Source organism: Crocodylus siamensis, chromosome 3, assembly GCF_052110815.1.
Source record: "Crocodylus siamensis isolate JL-2025a chromosome 3, ASM5211081v1, whole genome shotgun sequence".
Taxonomy (NCBI): Eukaryota; Metazoa; Chordata; order Crocodylia; family Crocodylidae; genus Crocodylus; species Crocodylus siamensis.
The window spans coordinates 48,938,364-48,961,548 of NC_143397.1; the positions used below are offsets into that span (position 1 = coordinate 48,938,364).

The following is a 23,185-nucleotide window of genomic DNA, read 5'->3' on the forward strand; positions in this document are numbered from 1 at the left end:
AAACTGGCCCTACTTATTGTTTGGGCCTCTATTTAAAAAAAGACAAAACAAACCAAAAAACCCTAAATCAAAGATTTCAATTTCCTACATATTATTTTTGCTTTAAATGCACTAGATTAAAGAAAAAAAAAAAAAGATTCAACATTCTGGTCTACCAAGCTTTGCAGGGAGGAAAACAAACAAATAAAAGGTTGGTTATTTTTAATTTTTCACCTGTGGTCCCTTTTCTTAGAATCACGGAAGAGTAGCTCTCTTTTCTAAAAATCACAGTTACTCCCTTTAATACTAGCTCTAGTAAAAGACTATATGTTGAAGTACTTTGCACCACTGCCAATCCACTGTTTTAAAATTTAGAGACTGTTTTATATTCAGTGTTGAATTTATTGCAATATTACAGTTGAAGTGTACCAGTTTTCTTTAATACAAGTGACAAATATTATGTAGGAAGTTCTTTTTGTTAAGGTTCATGATAAAAATAGAAAGAACACTGCCATGACTAACCAGCAACATTTTCCCACATCCTGTTAATCATTCTTCAGGATTACTCAAAATTAAAAGTGTATTAATCTGTGACCTCAAATTTCAGTAATTCGATAGGTTTGCTGGCAAGACAGACTTTGCCAATATGGCCAAATTTCTGTCAGACTACTCTGACAGAACAAAAATACTGGACTCTTATTTCTGCCTACTAGTTGTCAAAAGGACCAGTAACAGATAAGGCAATCAATCCGGTCTGAAATACTAAAAAAACCCAACAAAAACACCTGGCTACTTAAAAAGAAGTGTGGAAGTGAAATAGGACTGTTAAACCTACGCATGAAATCTACGTTACCACAACACCGTGCCAAAATGTTGAACACTTTTTCAAGGGATTTTTGATTACAGAGAAACAAAAATAAGTTTAATTGGCTAGCTTTCTTGTAGCTGGATAATATTCTGGCATTTGGAAAGGTTAAAAACCCTACATAGAAGTGTTCTGTATTTTTGAAGAAATTTAGAAGAGAAGTTTTTTTGAAAGGAATGTAACAACAATATAAAATCAAATCATATGTGAATAACATATTTGTAGTTCAAGCAAATACACATTTAGAGACAAATGCATACAACCTCAGTCTTCATAACTGCAGAGTACATAGGTACGTGCCATCAACTTGACTAACTAGTTGTTTTTAGATTAATCCTTTAGCAGCCCTTCTGTCCCTATACCGCCTTACAGATACAAGCTTGCAAGATTTAAAGCTTTTAGAAAGAATTTAAATTCTGTCAAGTGCACATATATGTTTACACCACCACATACCACTTAAACAGCAGTGTCTTTGCAGCATCCACGTTATTCTGTTTGTATTCTATTATTGCAAGTGCTGTTAAGATATCAGCTTTGTCATGTTCAGATTCAGCAATGGACAAGGCTTTTTCATAGGCTGGTAACATTAAATTCAGAATTAAGTTTCAAAATTAGAAAAGCAGCAATAAAATGTAAGAGGTCTCTGAAATGACAAGGATAATACTATGCATATATACAGTCTCTGGTTCCACAGTAACATTTTTCCATAGTAACATTCTGCCTTAGTGCATTGGTTGGACAAAGGGACACTGTTGAAACTGCACAAACAAGTGTAAATCTGTTCCCCCCCGACATCTTGTAAGTTCAAACTTTGCAACTACTAAAACGTTTTAAAAATGTAATAAAAGCAAAGAACAAAAAAAAAAAACCAAAAAAAACCAAACAAAAAAACCCACACACAAACTGATAATGGAATGTCTATGGAAAGAAGTGTCCACTGTGTATTTAAGAAATCCTCTCTGATAATTTAGGATTATTTAAAGTTTCTGCATTCAGTTGATACTGAAACTCTTTAAAAACTTCCTGATTTAAATGAATAGACACCTACCTTTAATACTTTCCTGTAGAAGCCCCTTTCTGAAGTAAGCTAATGCTATTCCTACAAGGTCATCAAATTCACTGAGACAAGTTGACATATAAGCCTGGATGGCCTTATCGTATTGACCTATGCCACTAGAAAACAAAACACATACACTTAGATGTGACCCACCAAAAAAAAAAAAAAAAGTTTTCAGTATTAATTTTAGGCAGATGAAATTTATAAAGCAACATAATAAGTACCATATGATAAATGTACAAGTCATAACTTTATATTCATTAATTACCGTCTTTAGGAGCTGGACAATGCTAATGGAAAGTGACCAAGTTTGCAGCAATCAGTTTTTTGTTTAAAAGAAATACTGATACTTCTTTATTCTGTCAAGATCTTTCCATGGACGCAGTACCAGCTTAGTAATACAGATATTCACAACCCCGTTTCAGCTGCATGACAGCTTTAAGTTGCTGCTACCAGCTCAGAAATATTAACATGCAAGTCAAATGTCTGAGATGAGTGCTCACAAGATAAAATGCAATATTTGAAAAACATGAGCGTACTTATATTAAGAACAGGTAGTATCCATAGATTAGCAAAACATACAAAAATATTGCCTAATTATAGATGGGGGGGGGAGGAATCACAGCAAGATTCAGAGATGTGGGGCAGAAAATTTTCCCAAAACAGAAAATTTTCCAGTGCTTTATTTCTTCTGGGGGAAATTTTCCATTTCTAAAAAATTCATTGTTTCATAAAATTCATTAGTAACAATGAATGGATGCCAATACAATGTTAGGCAAGCTTGGCAGTTTCAAAGTTGTAATTAATATTTTTCTGGTTATTATTCCTAGGAAGTGTGTAAGAGAGTACATATATGTTTTACTGGTTTGTAAACAGGAGGGCAAATACATTCACATCATAAACCAAAAAATCAAGTTATGAATTCACCTAACTGGCTGTGCAGGTCAAATCAAAACCAAAGCATGGCATATCATGCACCATTCTCTGGGTGTGCTAAAATTAGTGTGACAACAGTTTTCATTGTCTTCATTTTTTCTCTTTAATTTAAACAAACAATATAAGGGAATTACATGCTATTGTGTACTGTTTTTACACATTTTATAAGTATTTCAATAAAAATAATTGCTTTCCACCTAAAGCTCTGAATTTGAACATAACATTTAAACCACATTAAGTGTGTTGTATTTCATTTTTTTCCTAATCAAATAACTCACTTCAAATACTTGTGGCTACTGGGACATAAAATTAACATGGGGGTACTTTTTTAGCTTTGTTTACCAAATACAAGTCAAATAAACAGAAACCAGATCTGCTAAATCAGATCATGCTCTATTTGGGGCATTGGAAATTTTTCCAGAAAACCCACATCTCTGGCAAAATTTCCATGCAAGACTGTAACTACAGAAGTGACGCTAGACTGAATAATAAAATAACCCAACAAATAACAAACTAACAGTTAACTGCTGTATAGATACAAGTGTTAGTCTCATTTTGTCTCAACGTATGCAACAACTCTACTGTTGTGATACCTGCTATCTCAATTTTTAAGACCATCTCTGAAAACTAAAGAGTCATTAAGAATTACAGAAAGGCAAGCCCATGAAATGATCCCACTGGTTCTGATCCTCAAATTGAGCCTGGAGATAGGTACTTCTTCCCAAGAAGAGTTAACCTCACAAGCCTTGCACAACACAGCTGAAGCTACACTAAAAAGGAAGGCATGCTTTGCAACTGTCCTCTAGTAATTAGGATTTTTTCTACATTCCCTGAGACCAAGTTCTGAAAAACATGAATGGTTATCAAGAATGAGGCAGACACCATAAAAGTCTTGCCAGATTGTTTCCCCAGAAAAGTGTGTGTCAACCAACTCCATCAGAGAAACTCTGAATACAGGATAAACTGTCTGCTGAGATTTCTTAGGAGAATTTCATTTCAGATTGCTACAATTCAGAGTCCAGTATGGGGAACCTTTAGAAGTTCATAACAATGTCCACCCCCACTCACACAGAAATTTTTTTTAAAGGTAGTGACAGCCTGCAACAAATAGCTACTTGCACTCAAACTGGATTGCATGGGGAAAAAGAAAGGGAATATTTCAAGTCAAACAGCAGGTAGAAAAAAAACAAAATGAGAAAAAGGACAGTTTATACTTCCTTTAAACAGCTACAGGAGAACAGACAATGTTATGCTACAGCTAACTACTTTTCATTATTTTGGGTACAGCTCTAGCTCAGAACAACAGAAATGATTTAATGAAGATGCATATAAAAATAAACAACTTACTAAAACACTACATTTTATGCTCACAATAGATTAAAGATGACTACTGTACCACTAAACAAAGGATGCAGTAAACCAGTGTTGTAAATCTTGTTTTATAGATCTAATATTTTTTAGCATGAATACAAGGCCTTACTCTTGGATTATCAAAATTTCTAATAGCTACTATGTCAATCAAACTTTCTGAAGCAGTCACCAATTCCCTCCCAATTTTTACAGTGCCCAGCGGAATGGGGTTTTGGTCCACACTGGCTCCTAGGCATTATAATAATAAATTAAATTAAAAAATGGCAACTACTTACCACAGTGATCTACCATAATTTCGCATTGCTATGTTCCACTTCTCTTTATCTTTGGAGTTCTTCAGTAATGATACTGCCCTAGAAAGCAGATGTGAAGTACAAATATTTTCAAGGGTACATACAAAATGACTGTTACACTGTATACCCATATATTTCAACTGGAGGTGCAGTGAATTTCTGGGCTGATACCAATGGCTGTTTTTAAATGAGCCACATCATCCGATGCCGAGCCGATTCTGATATGTGGCCCGGCAGCACGGACAGTGGTGTCTGGTTGGTAAGTCTACCGTAGTGGAAGGGGTAAGGGAAGGGGTGTAGGGGAGCAGACAGAAGCCCCTGCGGTGAGGAAGGGAGTGGGGCTGGGGCAGGCACTGCACAGCAAGGGTGGAGCGTGGGACAGAGCCATGAGCAGCTCAACTGGGGGGGTGGGGGGGGGTGTAGGGGTGGCAGCTTCTGGGGGGGGGGTACTGGGAGAGGGCTATGGGGCGAGGGTGTAGCCACCCCAGAACTCACAGTAGCCCCCTACCAGTGCCACTGCTGCCTGCCCCAAGTGCAACCGAGCCCCGCCCCCCCCCAGGAAGAGCTTGGCACTGCCCCAGCCCCAGACCACAGCAGCAGCCCACCCTCACCCCATACACAGATTTGGAGGCACATATCCCTCATGCCCTTCCAGGGTGCGTGTAGCAGCAAGAGCCACCATCCCCTCCCTGAACACCCCAGACAAGCTGCTTGCCACCGTTCCATGTTCCACCCCGCCTGTGGAGTGCCTGCCCTGCCCCATTCCCTCCCCTACCGCTGGGGCTTTGATCTGCCCCCCACATTCCCCTTCCCTCACAATAGACTTACCGGCTAGACCCAGCTGCTCTCCACACTGCTAGGCTGCGCTTCTGGCCACCTGCATGCTGTGCTGCAGCTGCGTGCATGCATGGGGCATTTAATGGGTGGCATTATCAGCCATATCAACCAAAAAAAGGCCGACTGCTGATATAGTCAATTTTTCTTATATTGGTACCGATCTGACACAGGACCAAAGTATCGGTGCACCTCCAATTTCAACTTCTAGGACTTGCTTCTTTAAAAAGAAGCAAGCAAAAGATTTGTTCCTGATAATGAGAAGTGACTTCATATTATGTCCTGTGCTTTCACTATAAGTGTTGTAATAAGTTTTAATGCTTGCTTTAAAACATCTGTATGCAGAGAAATACCTCATCTTTATGGGAACAATTGTTTTTATGTATTCTTTTAATTAACAACTTGCATGCAGCACAGGCAGAGCCATGACATTTTAGTTCTCTAATCCCTACCAAAAAATTCAACATGCTGGAAATTACTGTAAAACCTTGCATGAAAGGCATTGATTAATTCATTCTCCAGAAGAGATGCAAGACAACTGTGTTAACTACTTGCAACTCGCACACACTCAGGGCACATGTAACACCATTTTGAGAATACTTCTGAGAGCCTCTTAGAAGATGCTCCATGCATCTACTCCTGCACAACAGATGGCAGTGGGGAGTGTCTGCAGGATGACTTCCCTGCCTCATTTCTAAGTCTGGCTCATGCAGAGTAATAGTGGGTGTGCTTCCCAGTAGCATCCTGACAACAGCCACAGAAACAGCAGACAAACCCTTAAGGGTTTGGATATATTACTCAAGTTCTGTATGGTCTGATTAACCTTAACACAATGGCACCACTTTGCAACAGGACATCCCCATCTTCCCTTTAAGTGCACTAGTTAAAATGCACCAAGGAACAAACCTAATCACAGACTTTTTAGCTTGAGAGTATTTTAAAACAAAAGTTAGAGCTTACACAGAGAGAGAGAGAGAGAGAGAGAACCTTACCTTTCATATGCACCTGTTGCCTGTTTGTTCAGTTGTAGATACTCATTCAAATAACCCAACATTGTGAAAGCAGATGCATCATCTTGAATTCTTTCTGGAAGATCAGAAATGACCACACTGAGGAACACTCCAAGAATGAATATTGAAAAAAATTAAAGGTAATAAAGAGACTGCAGCAGTTTTGAAACATCTTGCCAAGTCCTAGCTGTAAGAAGCTCACTGAGGTCAATGGAAGTCAGATACCTGAAGGAATGTACAAGAAGATACCAAAATCCCATACCATCTTCAGACTAATCCAAGAGATGGCTTTAATTCTTAGCACATGAAGAGTTCCTGCACACAAGCTGTTTTACTCATCAGTACAACAATTCTAAATTTCAAACTGGACATTCATTTTCCCTGGAAAATGAAAAATGGGAAGAGGTTCAATTGTTCTGTTTCAGTCTTCAGCAAAATACATACTGAACCTTAAGGGTGTGGACACACAACACCTGAATTGTTCCAAAAATGTCACTGATTAGGAACCAGTTCACCATTGTGCAGAGTGCTGTGGCCCCGACACCAGGGGGTGGGAGTAAGCACCAACCCCAGCATTTCTCTCAGTGGGAGAGTGGGGAGTGGTTTGCAGCCATGCTTTGGGTGGGAGTGTCAGGGGGTGGGGGACCTGTGGCTGGAGGCATTTTCATTTCTGCTTTTCCTCTTTCCTAAGCTCAGTTGAATAAGACTTCAAAAGCCGGCTAATGGCTGAAGTCTTAGGTATGCTTGCCCAACTGGGGGGTAGGGGTGTCAGTGCTCAGACCCATGCTTTTTGGTTCCCAGAGCTTATTGGGGGTTGGGAGGCAGGGGGCACAGCATAGCAAGGTACTGCAGCCAAGTAAGGTGTGATAATATAGCTGAGTGTGTTAAGAAAGATGCCTTTTATTGAACAAACAGCAGGAGAACTCATGGATAAAAAAAAATAGTCCAAACAAAAAGGGGAAAAAAAAGCAGGCAACAGTTCTGGCTGTATACCAGAGCAGACAGTTGTGTATAGAGGGGTGAAGAACAATGCAGTGTGGGATGGAGGACAGACCAGACCTGTGGCACAGAACACGGTTTCTACACAACACTGAACAGGTTCAAAATAGTACTTGATTTTCTAGGTACCCCGTTGAACTATTTCAGGAAGACATTTAAGCCTGTTTTAAATCTGTCTGCTTCAGGTTTAAATAGCATTTAAATTAATCTAAGTGTTGTGTGTGTCCATGCCCTAAGATTTTAGCTTTAGTAGTACTGCTTTTGGTTCCATGCAATTAAAAATGAGGCAAAGAATTATCAATTTGATATTTTGAGTGGGAAAGTAAAGGCTCTTTTTAGAACAAAGGAAGAAACACAGACAGGGTACAGCTATTTGAACAAATTACCAAAACTTAAGTGTGGGAGTATATTTACAGCTTTAGCTACTCCATAGAACCCATCTGTGTTCTTGCCTATCTTGCAGCAATGCACAGTAGCTTGGTTGAGACTCAAGCTGCCTCACATTCACTGTGCATGTGGACAAATTGGCTACACATATCAAGAACAATAAAAAGTCCTTTTTTAGATATGTGCGGAGCTGGAGGAAAAGTAAGGGTAACATTGGACCCCTGCTAAATCATATGGGTCAACTGATAACTGATGCCCAGGAAAAGGCTAATCTGCTTAACAGGTATTTTGCATGGGTTTTTCACCAGTCCCAAGGGACGGCCGGCCCTGCTCAATACGGTACGGGATGGCCAGGGCAAGGGAGAACTGTTACTTTTCAATGCTGACCATGTGAAGGAACACCTTGAGAGGCTGGACACCTTCAAGTCAGCTGGCCCAGACAGCTTACACCTCAAGGTACTTAAGGAGCTCAGCCCCTGGTGTGGATCTTCGAGAACTTGTGGCACTCTGGTGAAGTGTCCAAAGATGGCCAATGTGGTGCCCATCTTCAAGAAAGGGAGGAAAGTGGATCTGGGGAACTACAGGCCCATCAGCCTGATGTCTACTGTGGGGAAAATCTTGGTGGGGGGACGGAAATCAAAGAGATCATTCTTGACAAACTGGCTGAAGGCAACTTTCTGAGAGATAGCCAGCATGGGTTTGTTGCGGGTAGGTTTTGCCTGACCAATCTCATATCCTTCTATGACCAGGTGACATATTGGCTACATCACAGTCTGCTGGCTGGGGAATTGGCTTCGAGGCTGGACCCAGAGTGGTAGTTGACGGAAGTCAATCATTGTAGTGCGCCGTGACCAGTGGGGTCCCCCCAAGGCTCCGTCCTTGGGCCTATTCTTTTCTACATCTTCATTAATGATGTGGACATTGGTCTCAGAAGCAGACTGGCCAAGTTAGCTGATGACATTAAACTTTGGGGTAAAGCGTCCATACCCAAGGATAGGATGGTGATTCAGGCTGACCTTGGCAGGCTCGGAAAATAGGTGGATGAAAACCTCATGGCCTTCAACACTGAAAAATGCAAGATACTCCACCTTGGGAAGAAAAACTCACAGCATGCTTATAGGCTTGGCAGTGCCTATGCTTGCTAGCACCGCAGCCGAAAGGGACTTGGGGTTCATGATTTACCACAAGATGAGTATGAGCCACCAATGTGATGTTGCAGCTGGCAAAGCGAGCAAAACTCTGGCTTGCATCCATAGATGCTTCTCTAGCAAATTCCAGGATGTCATCCTCCTACTGTATTCGGCCTTGGTGAGGCCGCAGCTGCAGTACTATATCCAGTTCTGGGCTCCACAATTCAAAAAGGATGTGGAGAAGCTCGAGAGAGTCCAGAGGAGAGCCACGGATATGACCAGAGGTCAAGAAAACAGGCCTTATGATGAGAGACTGAGAGCCATGGGACTCTTCAGCCTGGAAAAAACAAGTGCAGGCTCAGGGGGACCTGGTGGCTGCCTATAAGCACATAAAGGGGTGTACATCAGGATCTGGGAGAATGCCTGTTCACCAGAGTGCCCCATGGGGCAATAAGGTCAAATGGTCACAAACTTCTCCAAGACCGTTTCAGGCTGGACATAAGGAAGAACTTCTTTACAGTCTGAGCCCACAAAGCCTGGAACAGACCACTGCTGGAGGTGGTGCAAGCACCTACTCTGGACTCTTAAAGAGTCAATTGGACATTTATCTTGCTGGGATCCTGTGACCCCAGCTGACTTCCTGCCCCTGCGGCAGGGGGCTGGACTCCGTGATCTTCCGACGTCCCTTGAATTTATGTATTACTGTGAAGTAGTTAGCAAATTAAAAGTTCTCACTCTACCTTTCTCTCATGGCAAGCAGTCATAAGTAGTTCTCCCTTAATTAATTAATCCCACTAGAACAGGTTGGAATACTATAGTTAGGTCCTTGTACTCTCTACACTGTATTTAACTAAATCTTAACCCTGTAAAAGTACTTCTGATTTTATAGCTTAAACCATAATATTTTAGTAGCCAAAGTGCCCAATTTGTCATTGAACAACATTGAGAGTCACAGCCTTGATCCTGCTGCCCTTAGTAGTTTCTTCAGGATTTTCCCCAGTTAATAGCACAATTATACCCCATTGTGAACAGTTGGTGCCAATGAAGTCCCTGGAAGACCTTATAATTAAGACCCGATAAATCTGTTAATGGGCACTAGAAATGGTGCGACAAAAAAGCCAAAAACCAAAACCAAAAACAACTCCCCCCACCCCCCAAAAAAAAACAACCCAAAAAGAAAAACCAAACAAACAACAGGAAATCACTCCCAAAAAGATCCCACAAAAGGTGCATAACATTTTTGGGGCTGGTTTCCACTATGCCTTTAACTGAGTGTATGGTCACCAGAGCCACTTCAGGACTACAATATGGTCCTGAGACTGCAAAGGAATCTGAAACAGGCTTTGGTGTGGTCCTGGGATCAATGATGAGTCTCAAATGACCCCAGTGCAGTCCAGGGGCTCTGGCCCTAGGACTGCTTGGGTTCAGCCAGGCTGCAGACAGCCAGCTCTCAGCTTGACAATGGAGCCTGGGATCCCAGCCTCCCTTTTCACTGGCAAGCATTAAATAGTGCCACTAGGATCTGATCTCTGATCTTAAAATGATGCTGGCCTCACATGTGGCAGGGCAGGAGGTGTGATTGCTGGGATCATGGATCAGATCCCATTGCATCATTAAATGAATGTGCACCAAAGGCCCAGGATTAGTGCAAGATGCCTACCTACCCATTTTGGTTATCTGCTTCACAATTAAGTTGTCCCCTTGTCATTATTACATGATCAGATCACTTGGCACAGCAATAGTTCAGATGTACATACTCATGACAACTACGTCTTTTGGTCAAGTTCTGATACCAAATTACAGAATTTGTCTTTAAAAAGTTACTCACCTGTATATTTGCTCAAAACCACTTGTGCTGCTGGAATGGCATGCATTTGAATGATGTTGTATTGATACAGCTCAGAGTTTCGGTTGCTTTTATCCTGCAATGTTGAGCATACCCAATGGGCATAGCCTTTTGCTCCTTCAGTCTCAAGAAGGAAGACAACAAAACAGGATGTTATTAGCTGCTAAAAAGTGACAGGTGACAGTGACAAGGTGCAAAAAAATTTAATTAATTCTACTTGTAGCAGGAGTCCTCAAAAGCACTCTCATTAGATATTTAGATGAGTCAGTCAACATTTTCTTCTGCTTCACTATTGTTTAGGTTTACTACAAACCACATTTCAATTTTTATTTGAGGAGATACATTTCTGTATTGCCAGTAGATTTAATGTGCTATTGGAAGGCTATCATGTTGTGAAGATGGCATAGGAACATAGAATACAGAACATGGGTGCCTTAAAGGGAATTTGCAATAGGCCGCTAGCTTTCCAACTGTCATCAACTTTTGCCATAGGCCTTTATATAGTACCAGAGGCAAAATTATTCAAAACCACCCAGAGAGAAAGCTGTTCAAATACTTACATGCATACTGAGTTCAGTGGTGTGCCTAAACAGATCCATAGTATCATAGCTGCCTACACTCTCTGCAATGAAAGCCTAGACACAAATAAGAAAAAAAAGAAAAGTTTGGGTTTGGTACCATACGGTACTCCATTATTCCCACTTGCAGGTGGTGTTCTCAAAAACAACTAAGAACTACCAAGTACATCCAGTCATATACAAAACTATAATCACAAAATGCTTGCACATATCAAATGTAGTACATTTTAATCACCTTTAAAAAGATTCCTGAACATATAATGAATCTTAGTTTAGAAAACTGGCATATAGACAGAGGGAGGGAGGACACAGATTGCTGCATTTAAATTGCTTATGCAGTAGAAGGTTACTTTCAAAGCAAGAGCTCAATCTTGAGTTTATAGAGCACTCATTACAATGGAGCCTCATTCCTGATGAGGGCTTTTAGGCACAATGGCTTACAGACATTAAAAGCAAAACAAAACAAAAACAAAAACAGCCCCCCCCTACACACACATTTAAATGGTGCTTTACTTTAAACTCGGCCCACTCCAACACCAAACCAAGTGCATGCCCAGAAGAGGCATTACATTAGTTGGACCCAGCTCATCCAATATCTCTATAGATTGGATGCTTTGTGGGGCTTTTATGGCATTTATCTAATAGGTGACCGAATCAACTATTAGATAGAAGCGCCAAAAAGCCCTGCTGAAGCGCCCAATCCATATAGACACTGTGGAGCCAGGGCAAACCAACGTATTGCTTCTGCCAGTGAAGCACGTCTTTTTGGGGTTTGTTGTTTTAAAGTCTGTAAGCAGCCAGTGATATTACTACTACTTCTGACAGTTTGGTTTCACTTATATAATAGCAGTAAGATGGACAGTATGTATTACAGAAGGCACCTTATTCTGTCTGTCTAGTCACTCAAAGGCTTCCTATACCCCTTTCCCCTCAATGTCATAGTTTCATAGTTGGTAGGGTCGACAGGACCTGAGCAGATCATCGAGTCTGACCCCCTGCCATGGGCAAGAAAGAGTACTGGGGTCAAACGACCCTGGCAGGTGTTCATCTAGCCTCCTCTTAAAGACCCCCAGGGTAGAAGCCAGCACCACTTCTCTTGGAAGTTGGTTCCACATCCTAGCTGCCCAGACAGTGAAGTAGCGCCTCCTGATGTCTAGCCTGAATCTACCTTCTGCCAGCTTGTGACTGTTATTTCTTGTCACTCCTGGTAGTGCTCAGGGGAACAGGGATTTCCCCAATGCCTACTGGTCCCCTCTGAGTAACTTGTAAACAGCCACTAGATCTCCCCTCAGCCTTCTCTTGTGGAGGCTAAACAGGTTCACGTCCCTTAGCCTCTCCTCGTAGGGCCTGCCCTGCTGCCCCCTGATCATACGGGTGGCCCTCCGTTGAACCCTCTCCATCCATGTTGTCCACATCCCTCTTGAAGTGCGGCACCCAGAACTGGATGCAGTACTCCAGCTGTGGCCTGACCAGTGCTGCATAGAGGGGGAGTATCATCTCCTTGGATCTGCTTGAGATGCGTCTGTGGATGCACGACAAGGTACAGTTGGCCTTCCTGACCGCATCCCCACACTGTCAGCCCATGTTCATTTCAATAATGACTCCAAGATCCTTTTCTGCCTCTGCACTGATGAGAAGGGAGTTCCCCAGCCTGTAGGTATGCTGCTGGTTCTTCCTCCCCAGGTGCATCACCTTGCACTTGTCAGTGTTGAGAACAGGATGAGTTTCATCTACCCACTCCTGTAACCTGTCTAGGTCTGACTGCAGCCTATTCCTCCCTCCAAGAGTGCTCACTTCTCCCCACATCTTAGTGTCATCAGCAAATTTGAACAGGGTGCTTTTTACCCCCTCGTCCAAGTCGCTGATGAAGATGTTGAACAGCGCAGACCCGAGGACCGAGCCCTGCAGAACCCCACTGACCACATCCTTCCAGGTTGAAAATGACCCATCCACTACCACTTTCCGGGTGTGGCCCTCCAGCCAAGTAGTGACCCATTTGACTGTGTAGGTATCGATACATGAAGGTGACAATAAGACAGACTTTGACATTCCAGTTTCTGGAAAATGGCAAATGTCAAAGCCTTTAAATTGCTATGACTACATAGTCTATTAAAATATATAATAAAAAAAACCCTCTAGTTTTAAATTTCTGACCATAATGGCTTTAACATGCTTTCTCCTCCTCATCACCTTCCCCTCACATTACTGCTCACAGAAACACTATTTCTGTTTTTTTGTGTGATCAAGAGGAGCAAAATTGGGTCCCATGAACAGTGGTTTTGCTTCAGGTGCACTAAGCATGGAGACTATCAGCACTTGACAATGCTACAAAACAAGATTAAATAGAATGAACATAGGTTTTTATGAGAGACAAAAACCTTTGCAAAAACTTGAAAGACATGGAACAGTAGGGTTTGTCTAAGTACCCAAGCATTTATAAACTGAGGCTTAATTAAGAATTTGTTTAAGTCCTTCAAACTTTGATAGAACACTTATTGAATCACATATTGTGAAAGATGTTAAGTGAAGTTTTACCTGCCCAATCCAGCACAGTAAATATGAGGGCTCAAGAGACTGAGCTACCTTGAAGGCTTCATGAGCTTGCTGTAAAAACACGTATGATCAGATGCAGAACAAAATATTTAAAGACTGTTAAACAAACATAGACAAAAATGTATTGTATGGGTTACTGACAAAAAACTAATGGATTAGCTATTTCCATGGAATAAAATGGAGTACAAATAAATATCCAATACTCGCATAGAGTACTTAAGTACCACTTCATTGCTTTGTCTTTAAAATTGAGCAAGTTCAACACCTTTCCCATTAGCAGTGATTAATGGGACATTTTATTTGCCTTTGGAAAAAAATTCAAGCCTCTGGTAGAATCCAGTTCTGCAAGTTTATTTCCTTCATAAAGTGTTTTCAAAGTGTTCATTCACAATCACTGCACACACAGTTTGCTCTGAATTGTGTGCAAGCTTTTTTTCTTTTTAATATGAACAATTATTTATTAAGGAGGTCATATTCTTAACCTTAAAAAAGGCCTTGTAACAAGTTTAGATACTTAGTGATAACCCGTTTTCTAAATCTTGCATTTAGCTTTTTTTAATATAATACATTTGATTTTACAGAGTAGGGGTTGATTTAATTCTGTTCTTGAAATTTTGGAGAGCTACAAATCAGATTCTCACAAAATCTAGGTAAATTAGTTTAAATTAAAGCCACCTAATTTTATTTTTCTCCTAAGGCTGAAAGATGTACCAAAACATGCCAAATACCTAAACAATCTAAAATATGGGCTGGCATTTATAAGTTAGGAATTTCCCAGTTCCAACATGCTTGTGACCCAGATTTAATTCAGTTTTGGTTACCAGAATTTGTAAGTGCTAGGTTGAAGATACACTCTCTGCCCCAAAACTGCGCACACAGTATTGTTTTTATTTAACTAAACTATCTATGAAAATACTTGAATTCTTTCCACCCCCGCATTGCGCACATCTACATGTGTGCTGTAATGTGCATTTACGCATGACAAAAAAAACCATGCTTTTTAGCTCATGTGCATTAAAATAAGCTAATGAGCATTTTTTTAGTCCCTCACAACAGAGAGCTCCTACAGACATGCAACAAGACTGCTCCAACATGCTGTAAATCCAGCACATTGATGCAGACTCAATTAATCAAGACTGCTGGAGTGTGGAAATTAACATGCTCCAACAGCCTCTGGAGTCACACGTATTAGCATCCCCGTGCTGAAAAATGGGAGCAGGGCACTTTAAACTAAAACTCATTTGATGGCCTTTAGTTCAAAGTACCTGCCACCATTTGCAGCGTGGAGATGCTGATCCACATGAAGCTCAGGCGCTTTTAATTAGCACAGTTCACAAATTAAAGTACCCCCCTTCCGTCCCGCCTCAGAGAGCATGTCTATAAACACCTGGAGGTACTAAATTTAATGCACACTAGCAAAAGCACATTATTGAACGTGAAGATTCACCCATTAGTAGTAAAATGTATTAACATAACATGCCAATATTTAAGATTTGAGGAGAAACGCTTTACCTCAATGTGTCCATTTACTAGATACAAAACCCCCAAGTTGGTCCAGGCAACTACATTCTAGACAAAACAAATTAAATGAAGTTAAAAACCTACAAAAACTTAAAAAAAAAGGGGGGGAGAGAACCTTAAATGCCCACTTATAGGTAGATACCATCTGTTCTATCACTTACAATTTGTTCAGCTTGAACAGATTTGATGAAACAATGTTGAGCAAGAGCATAATTCCCAATTGCTGAAAGACAGGAGAGCTAAATGTAACTGAATTTTGTTAACAGAAGCAGCTAAGCTGTCCCCTAAATTAGATGCACAGTTTTACTTGAGTGACTTACCACTACAGGAAGCAACCACACCAAGAGCATTCCAGTAGAGGTAGTTTTTACTGTCAAGCCTCACAGCTTTTTTGAGACACTGAGAAAAGGAAGATTAAAATGTGAATTAAACACTCAGGTATGGCATGAGGTTTCTCATGTTTTAGTCAGTTTCAATTACACCAGAAAACATCAAAGCAATTTTAAAAAGTAAACAAGGTCTTTTTCAAGTATTATTGAAGATAACAGAAATATAGGCAATACCTGTACAGATTTCTCTAACAGTTCACTGATCTCATTTGTGTCACTACCCATTGCTGTTAGGTGTTGTGCTTGATGATAGTAATTTATTCCAAGATCACACCATATGTTAGGTAAGGACATCAATTTTAAAGCTCTGCCGTAACACCTACAGAAACATGAATCACAGAATCATTTTATTTCTACCCAAAGATGAACAGAATATTTAACTGAAGCCTGCCTGATGAGCAACTTTGAAACAACAAAACAAAAAAAAACAAACAAAAAAACCCCAACAGGTGATGGGTAACCAGCCACTTATGTGGGAAGAAATATCAGAGCATTTCTTGGCTTCAGGCACAGTAGTTCAGATACGATGTGTGTATTGCTGTGACTCTCAACCAGTGTGTTACACCACCCTGGAGTACCACAAAATCCTTCTGAGGATGCTGTGGGGTGCCATACAAAATACTAGCACTGTTTAGGTGTCCAAACACCTACACACGATTCACAAAATAAATCCAAAGATTTTTAATAGGAAGCCATAGTGTTAAAAAAAAAAAATACCATTCTGACTTGTTGTGGTCTGAGTTCTTTGCAACAGAAGTTGCCTATTATTTTTTTCTGTAGTCCAAAAAGTAAAAAATTAAGAGCTGGCATTTTCTGAAGCGTGCCTTGAGTCAAACAACATTGAGAACCACTAGTGTAGGGATATATCATAAAAAGCCATGTACACTATTCAGTTGATAGGCCATGGAACAGCTGTGTAGATCGTGTCAAACAAGTGCTGATGTTACTGCATCATGTATTGTGTGCACGCCATGTATGAGGCTCAAAAAAATCTATTTAAGAAGTTTAAAAATTCTATTTTAGAATATGTTATTGTGGCTACTTTGTATCCTTACCCTTATGACATCAAGTACAGTAAATACCATGGCTTGGATTTTAAATGTGGTTGCATTAATTTTTTGGCAGATGTAGCTAACTCCACTCTGAAAGCCTTAACATGTATGTAGCTAGCTGCATATACCTCACAGGAAAACAAAAAAGACTGGCTAAAATTCAGATGCTTTTCCTAAAGTATATTTCTATGCATGAATAGAAAGTGTCATAAATTTTAAAGTAGTCTCCTATGAGCTTCAGGACCAGAAGCAAATAATCCCCTATTACAGAATAATAAAGTTCCTGCATTTGGTCTTGGACAGCTGTGAAACTTACTAAGTTTGTCGATTTGAAATTTACAAAAGCAGTTACTGTCATGAAGTTGAATTCTCTACATCCTGGGAGACTATGGAACCACACCTATATTTGAGAGAACAAAAATACATTTCTAGACTGGGCTTCACCTACCCACTGTAGAAAGATAAAGCTTTGAACTTTAAGGCAGAAAGGGTGGGATACTGTGACAACTGATTAGTAGGCAAGATAAATAATTAATTTGTCACAATCCTGCAGTTATCACATCCATCTCACTTCAGCACAGGTTGAATTTAACTGATGCAGGATTGAGCACAAATCAACTCACGCTTTTAATATTTTACTTTTTTAGGAGTACTTAAAATATTTCACTAGACTGTGTACCATATACTGCGAAGTACCCAATGATTGTTATTACCTTCCTCCCAGGATGAGGAGCTCACTTTTCTTCAGAGTTTGCTTGTCTGTCTTCTGACCAATAAGGTATCCTAGAACTTTAACATTCACTTTAGATGTTGAAATCACATGCACACTAGTACATGCATCTCCAAGTAGTTTCCAGAGACAAGATATATCAGGACGACACTTTGCTGCTCTATAAAAATTAAGGAAGAAAACAAACAAAGTAGTTCATTCATGGAAATCTTTAGGCACCTATGTCTCAGTCTTTCAGAAGTTTACTTTTCAAAACACTAGAACAAAGTTCAATTTAACACAGGTCACCTCCAAAACAGAAAATATATTTCCTTCTCAAATACAAAATAAAGAACAACATCTGTCATATATCACTGTCACTACTTAAAAGGTAATACAGATAGTGTTCATTACTATGCAACAAACTGAGGTTAGAAAGCAGAATACCATTTCTGCATTTCCACAGCTCATTAACAGCCATTCACAACATCTTTCTTTAACTGCAAGATCTTTGGGATAAAAAGACCTAGTTTTTAAAATCTAAAGTCAGATAAGGTTTATACATTCTTGTTTATCAGGTGGAATTAGTTTCTTGCTTTAGCTAAAGAAGTTATGTTTACTGCTATTACCAATGAAGTGTATACATTTAAGTGTCTAGAACCCAGCCAATTACCAAATGATGCTGACAGGGGGACAATCCATGTGGACAGACAACTAAGTATACTATGTCAACTCTACCCCATAAGTGGACTCATGAAACAATTACTATGGATCACTGGTATGCAGCAAGTCCCCTTCTTTTAGCTCTAATTTGCTCATGGTAAAATTACGGTATTTACTCAAATATAAGATGACCCTGAATGAGACGACCCCATAATAATTAGATTCTGTACATGGAAAATATATACATTTGTTATAGATTCTGTATGTGGAAAATTATAACAACTCATAAAGAATCTATGTATTTGAGGGTTGTCTTGAATCATTGTTCCCCCTCCCTGGCTGTAGTAGGGAAAGCAATGGCTGGAGGGGGGGGCAGAGTCAGATAGCCCCCTTGCCCTCTGCCTTGCCCACTTCTTTCCCCTGCAGCCTTCACCTCCCTGTCCCCCACCCAGTCTCTGCCCCTTCTTCCCTCAAATTTCCCCTTGCTGTCAGAGGTAATAGGGCTTCTCTGTCCAAGAGCACAACACATGGAAGCTCAGCCCTTACCTGGCTATGCAGTAGTGTTGGCACTGCTAATTGGCTGGGCAGGCAATACAGCAGTGTAGATGCTGCTGATTGGCCAGGAAGGGGCAGGAGTTTCTATGTTCCCTGTGCCTGGGAGAGAACCCAGCTTGAGCTGGAGCTGAGCTGTGCCTGACAGTAAAGGAGAGGGAAGGGGGTGGGCAGGAAAACAGAAGCTGGAGAGTGAGGCCGGAGGCTGCTGTGGGTTTGACTCTGGCCCCAACATGGGCTGAGGGACAGAGTCAGAGCTGAAGCAGCTGCCTGCGCTGCTTCATATGCAAATACAAGATGAGGGGCCATTTTCCCCCATGCTGATTTGGGGGGGAGGGAAAACCATGTCATATTAGAGTAAATATGGTATATAATTTTCTACAGAGACCTCTTCTGCTCATAGGACCCAATTAAAAGGAAGTTTCTGAAACTTCAGAAATAAATAGAATTAAGCATGAGATCTAGAATTTTAAAATGAAAAATAAAAGACAAAAAAGTAAGTAGAAAAGCCTTCTTGTTAATGAATCTAATTTGACAACCTAATTTTGACCCTATGGAGTTACCACTTCTGAATTAGTTGGGTAAAATTTCTCCTCACCAGATATTTAAAAAAAAAAGAAAACCAAAACAAACCCCCTCAATTCAGGCAAGTGAACCAAGAAGAAAGTGTCATTCAGAGTACAAAAGGTACTTTTCATACTTGTATCATAAAAAGGCACAAAATAAAATTTCATCCTAGGCCAAAATAACTGAACGTCCAATCATTCCAGATTGTAACTGACACTACAGATTTTAAAACTTCCAGTTCACATTAAATCTTTAATACAAAATACTAACTGTGTAAAATATTCAAGTGATTGCTCGATGCAGTCCAGCGCTTTGTCATCTAGGTAATCTGCAAGAGCAGCCCTTGCTACCATGAGGTAGCATTCACCCAGACCTGAAAGCAAAAGAATTGTTACCTTTGTTACGGGAGACTTCTTTGAAATAAGAAACTTGCTGAACACCACAGGTAAAGTAGGACAGAAACAAATAAATGAAAAAACAGGACCCTTTTGCTCATAATAGTAATTCAGCTTTTCTTACCCTGGAAAAAAATGGAGCTGAAGATTATGTAGGTTTATGTTTGGTGTAACTGTAGAAGCCAAGACTGACCCAGACATCCAGCACTAATTCCCATTATCAGCAGCTTGATGTAGGTGTTTGACTTTTGTTCTACCCCAAGTTTTTCATTCTCGACGCCTTTCCCTTGCTGACAGCAAAACTGCCTTGTCAAAGTCAGGGAAAGAACTACATTAAGCAGCAAGCTATTTGCAAATATCACTGCTTTCAGTATGTTTAAAGGTCCCGGGACATCTCATCCCTCACTACGTAGAGGTAGACAACAAAATCTGGCTTGCTCATTGCATAGAAAGGCCATGACACCTGTAACTGACTAGACATCAAATCTGGTTCTCAGGAAGTAATTCAGGATTGGACTGCTGCATTTATTTCTTTGAAGAACTCCCGACATCTTAATCCAATATTGTAGCAGCTGGTACCATGATCTTTCCAGGGTTTCCACTGCTCAAGAGCTCAATGCATCACCCAATAAGCAACACCCAAGATACGAAACATGCCTGATATACCTACATGCGACCCTGGCTCTGACTTAAACCCTTCACAAGCTTCTAAAGAAAACAGCTGCTGCTACTCACTGCCATACGGAGCATTTTTGTCTACAATGAGCTGGTATCACATTCAAACTGTTAACAACTATCCAAAATGACAGAAGAGAATAGGAGAGAAACCATGAAAACTTTTAGTCTGACAACTGATGCAAAGTTACACTGACTTCTGGGTAGATAACCCCAAATGCATCACAAGAAGCTCTCTCACAGGTGCAATGCAGAAGTACTAAGGAGCAATGGATACCCATTAAGGTGCAAAATTGTGGCAGCCGTTTTGTTTCAGAGGTGTTTCGGGCCATTCCAGTGCCTGATACTGTGAATCACAATCGAAACTGAAGGCTCTGAAATGAAATGAGGCATCTAGAATGTTTTGGAAAATTTCAGCATTTTGGAGCTGGGCTTTCAGGGAAACAGCTGCACGCTGCTGCCCTGCCGTGTGACTCAGCCCTGCAGGGAGCAGAGATCCAGGGCAGTGCAGGGTGGGCAGCAGTGGAGAGGAGAACCACGGCACGGATCTCTGCTCCCTGCGAAGCCAAGTCATGCAGCAGGGATCAGCAGGCTTGCTCACTGCTCTGCACTGCTTCCCTGTCACGTGACCCGGCATGAGCGGGATCAGAGATCCGTCCAGGGGTCTCTTCACTTGCATGGGAGGGTAGCGGCCCTCCCCCTGCCCCCAATGAGCCATCCACGGCTCCATCCTACTCCCCCCAGCCCCAAGCCCCAGCTGGGCAGCAGGGCTGTGCAAAGCTTGCAGCCCATTTGAAACAGATTTGGAGGAGGTTCAGCCGAAATGAAACAGGACAATGACCCAAAACAAATCACTGTCCTCTGTAATGGCCAAATCCGAAACTGAACTGAAACACAGCCGTTTCACACAGCCCTAATACCCACCCACAATATTGAAAGAATAATTCAGATAAATTACCACCATGCAGTAACAATGACTCAGTGAAGAAAGTTAACAATCTGTTTGTTATACAGCACCTCATTGCAAAGCAAGTGTCTATGACTGCATGAATTGTGTGGGTAAGAGGCAGAAGGGGGACAAGTCCTATGATACATTTTTTAGGCTGTCCACTCCCTCAACAGCTCAACCCTCTATTGAAAAAAATCAATTATTGGTATTTAGCAAGTGGGGTTTTGCTAGTTATAAAATATTTTTTCCTATTTGAACTGTGTACAGCTTTCTTAATGCAGAGGTTAGTAATTCAGTTTCAACATTTAATTAAATGAAACAATCCAGCTTTACTACCTTTTAGTGCAGATACATATTCTTTTGACTTCTTCAAGATTTTTTGATATTCAGCAATCGCTTCCTTGTATCTTCCTAGAAGCTGATCAATTACTGCAGCCTGGTAAATACTGTAAACAGACTCTGGGTTCAGTTCACTGGCCTTTGTGAAGGACTTAAGTGCTGTCGTATAGCCACCTCTGCTCAAGTAGGCCTCCCCTAGAGACTCCCAGCAGTTGGAGTCCTTTGGATCTGCCCTCAGAGCTGCCTGCAAGCTAAACATGTCAAGTAAGACATCAGATTAAATTAACCATATTAGTGCAAGATACAAAGATCCCTGCTTTCTCAATACATTTATCCTTGTCCCCAGAAATGTGTGGGTAAGAAACCATATATGATCAAAATATTTCTTAGGTTTTTCTGTTTTGTTTTTAATCCTGACAATTTTTAGCTTCACCTCAGACATTACCAGTGCATAATTCACCAAAATTACAAAACTGGTTTGTTTAGGAGTGGATTTTGGCCACTGGTCTGAACATAAGACCAGATCATTTGGCAGTAGCTGCTGCAGCATCAGCAACAAGTCAGATTTATGGACAGAAAAGCAAGTTGTGGTTTATTCACATAACCTGTCTGTTATAATGTAAATAATAAACAAAAACTGTGATATGACATGTCCAAACGTTGAACGAGTTACGCTCTTACTCACTACACAGATAAAGTGAGGTCCTACAATATTTACATTATTCTCAAAAATATAGCTTGACTGAAGACAAACTGTTCAATTGGCTTTGCACAGGCAACTTAAGCTAAACATTAGTTCTTACTCAGCTACTGCTTGTGAATGCTGATTGGCTCTCAGGTAGTAAAGACCACGACGAATCCATGCCCATTTTGCTGCACCAGCACTTGCTTTTTCAGTGACTGAAGTCAAGACTGCTATAGCAGTCTCCTGATGAAGACCCAAAAAGTCAGATTAGATACATACATATGTACAACACAGAACAAAGTTATTATTCCTGCTTAGTATTAGGTATATTCTTAATACAATACCTAATTATTCAGCCGAAACGATCTTACTTGTGGTAAGATAGGAGATCAGGTACTTTAACAAGAAAGAAGTACAGGGTTTATCCCCTTTCAAGCATAAGGCAACATTAATGCCTGGTCCATAATATACTGTGGTTATTATGCACTACTTTTACAAGAGGACTATAATCAAGACTGGTTTGCTTAGACTGGTCAAGATTCCCACCTCTAAAAAGATATTATATCCCATCTACAGCATGCTCTTCATGCAGGATTTTATTTTTTGCTATAAAGATAGCTTTTTTTTTATTTCTGGATTAAGTTGCTAAAGATCAATGCAGACAGTTGATGGAAGGAAGGGAACAGAAAAGAATTTGTATCAGTCAACCTTACTAAATGGACAGAAGGAGCAGTCTGCATCCCTTTTCCTTGGTTAGCTGCCACTAGTTTGAGGGAATTCCAATTACACCCAAGATCTAATCAAACTTCATAAAATTTAATAAGAAACAGTTATAGGAACCTTTCAGATCT

At 40.6% G+C, this 23,185-nt stretch overlaps 1 protein-coding gene across 2 annotated transcripts in view; it reads right to left on the reverse strand.

Annotated features, from left to right (window-relative positions):
• Positions 1-23,185, reverse strand: part of SKIC3 (SKI3 subunit of superkiller complex) — a 76,247-nt gene that overhangs the window by 21,105 nt on the left and 31,957 nt on the right. For both annotated transcript variants that reach the window (XM_090038281.1, XM_090038283.1), the window contains exons 17-31: positions 22,453-22,577; positions 21,647-21,900; positions 19,562-19,664; positions 17,514-17,690; positions 15,923-16,067; positions 15,680-15,758; positions 15,521-15,582; positions 15,351-15,407; positions 13,821-13,889; positions 11,268-11,342; positions 10,690-10,831; positions 6,328-6,421; positions 4,484-4,561; positions 1,893-2,017; positions 1,298-1,421 (exon numbers count right to left, since the gene is read on the reverse strand). In XM_090038281.1, the coding sequence (XP_089894407.1) occupies positions 1,298-1,421; positions 1,893-2,017; positions 4,484-4,561; positions 6,328-6,421; positions 10,690-10,831; positions 11,268-11,342; positions 13,821-13,889; positions 15,351-15,407; positions 15,521-15,582; positions 15,680-15,758; positions 15,923-16,067; positions 17,514-17,690; positions 19,562-19,664; positions 21,647-21,900; positions 22,453-22,577 (1,709 nt within the window). The remainder of the gene's footprint in view (positions 1-1,297; positions 1,422-1,892; positions 2,018-4,483; positions 4,562-6,327; positions 6,422-10,689; positions 10,832-11,267; positions 11,343-13,820; positions 13,890-15,350; positions 15,408-15,520; positions 15,583-15,679; positions 15,759-15,922; positions 16,068-17,513; positions 17,691-19,561; positions 19,665-21,646; positions 21,901-22,452; positions 22,578-23,185) is intronic.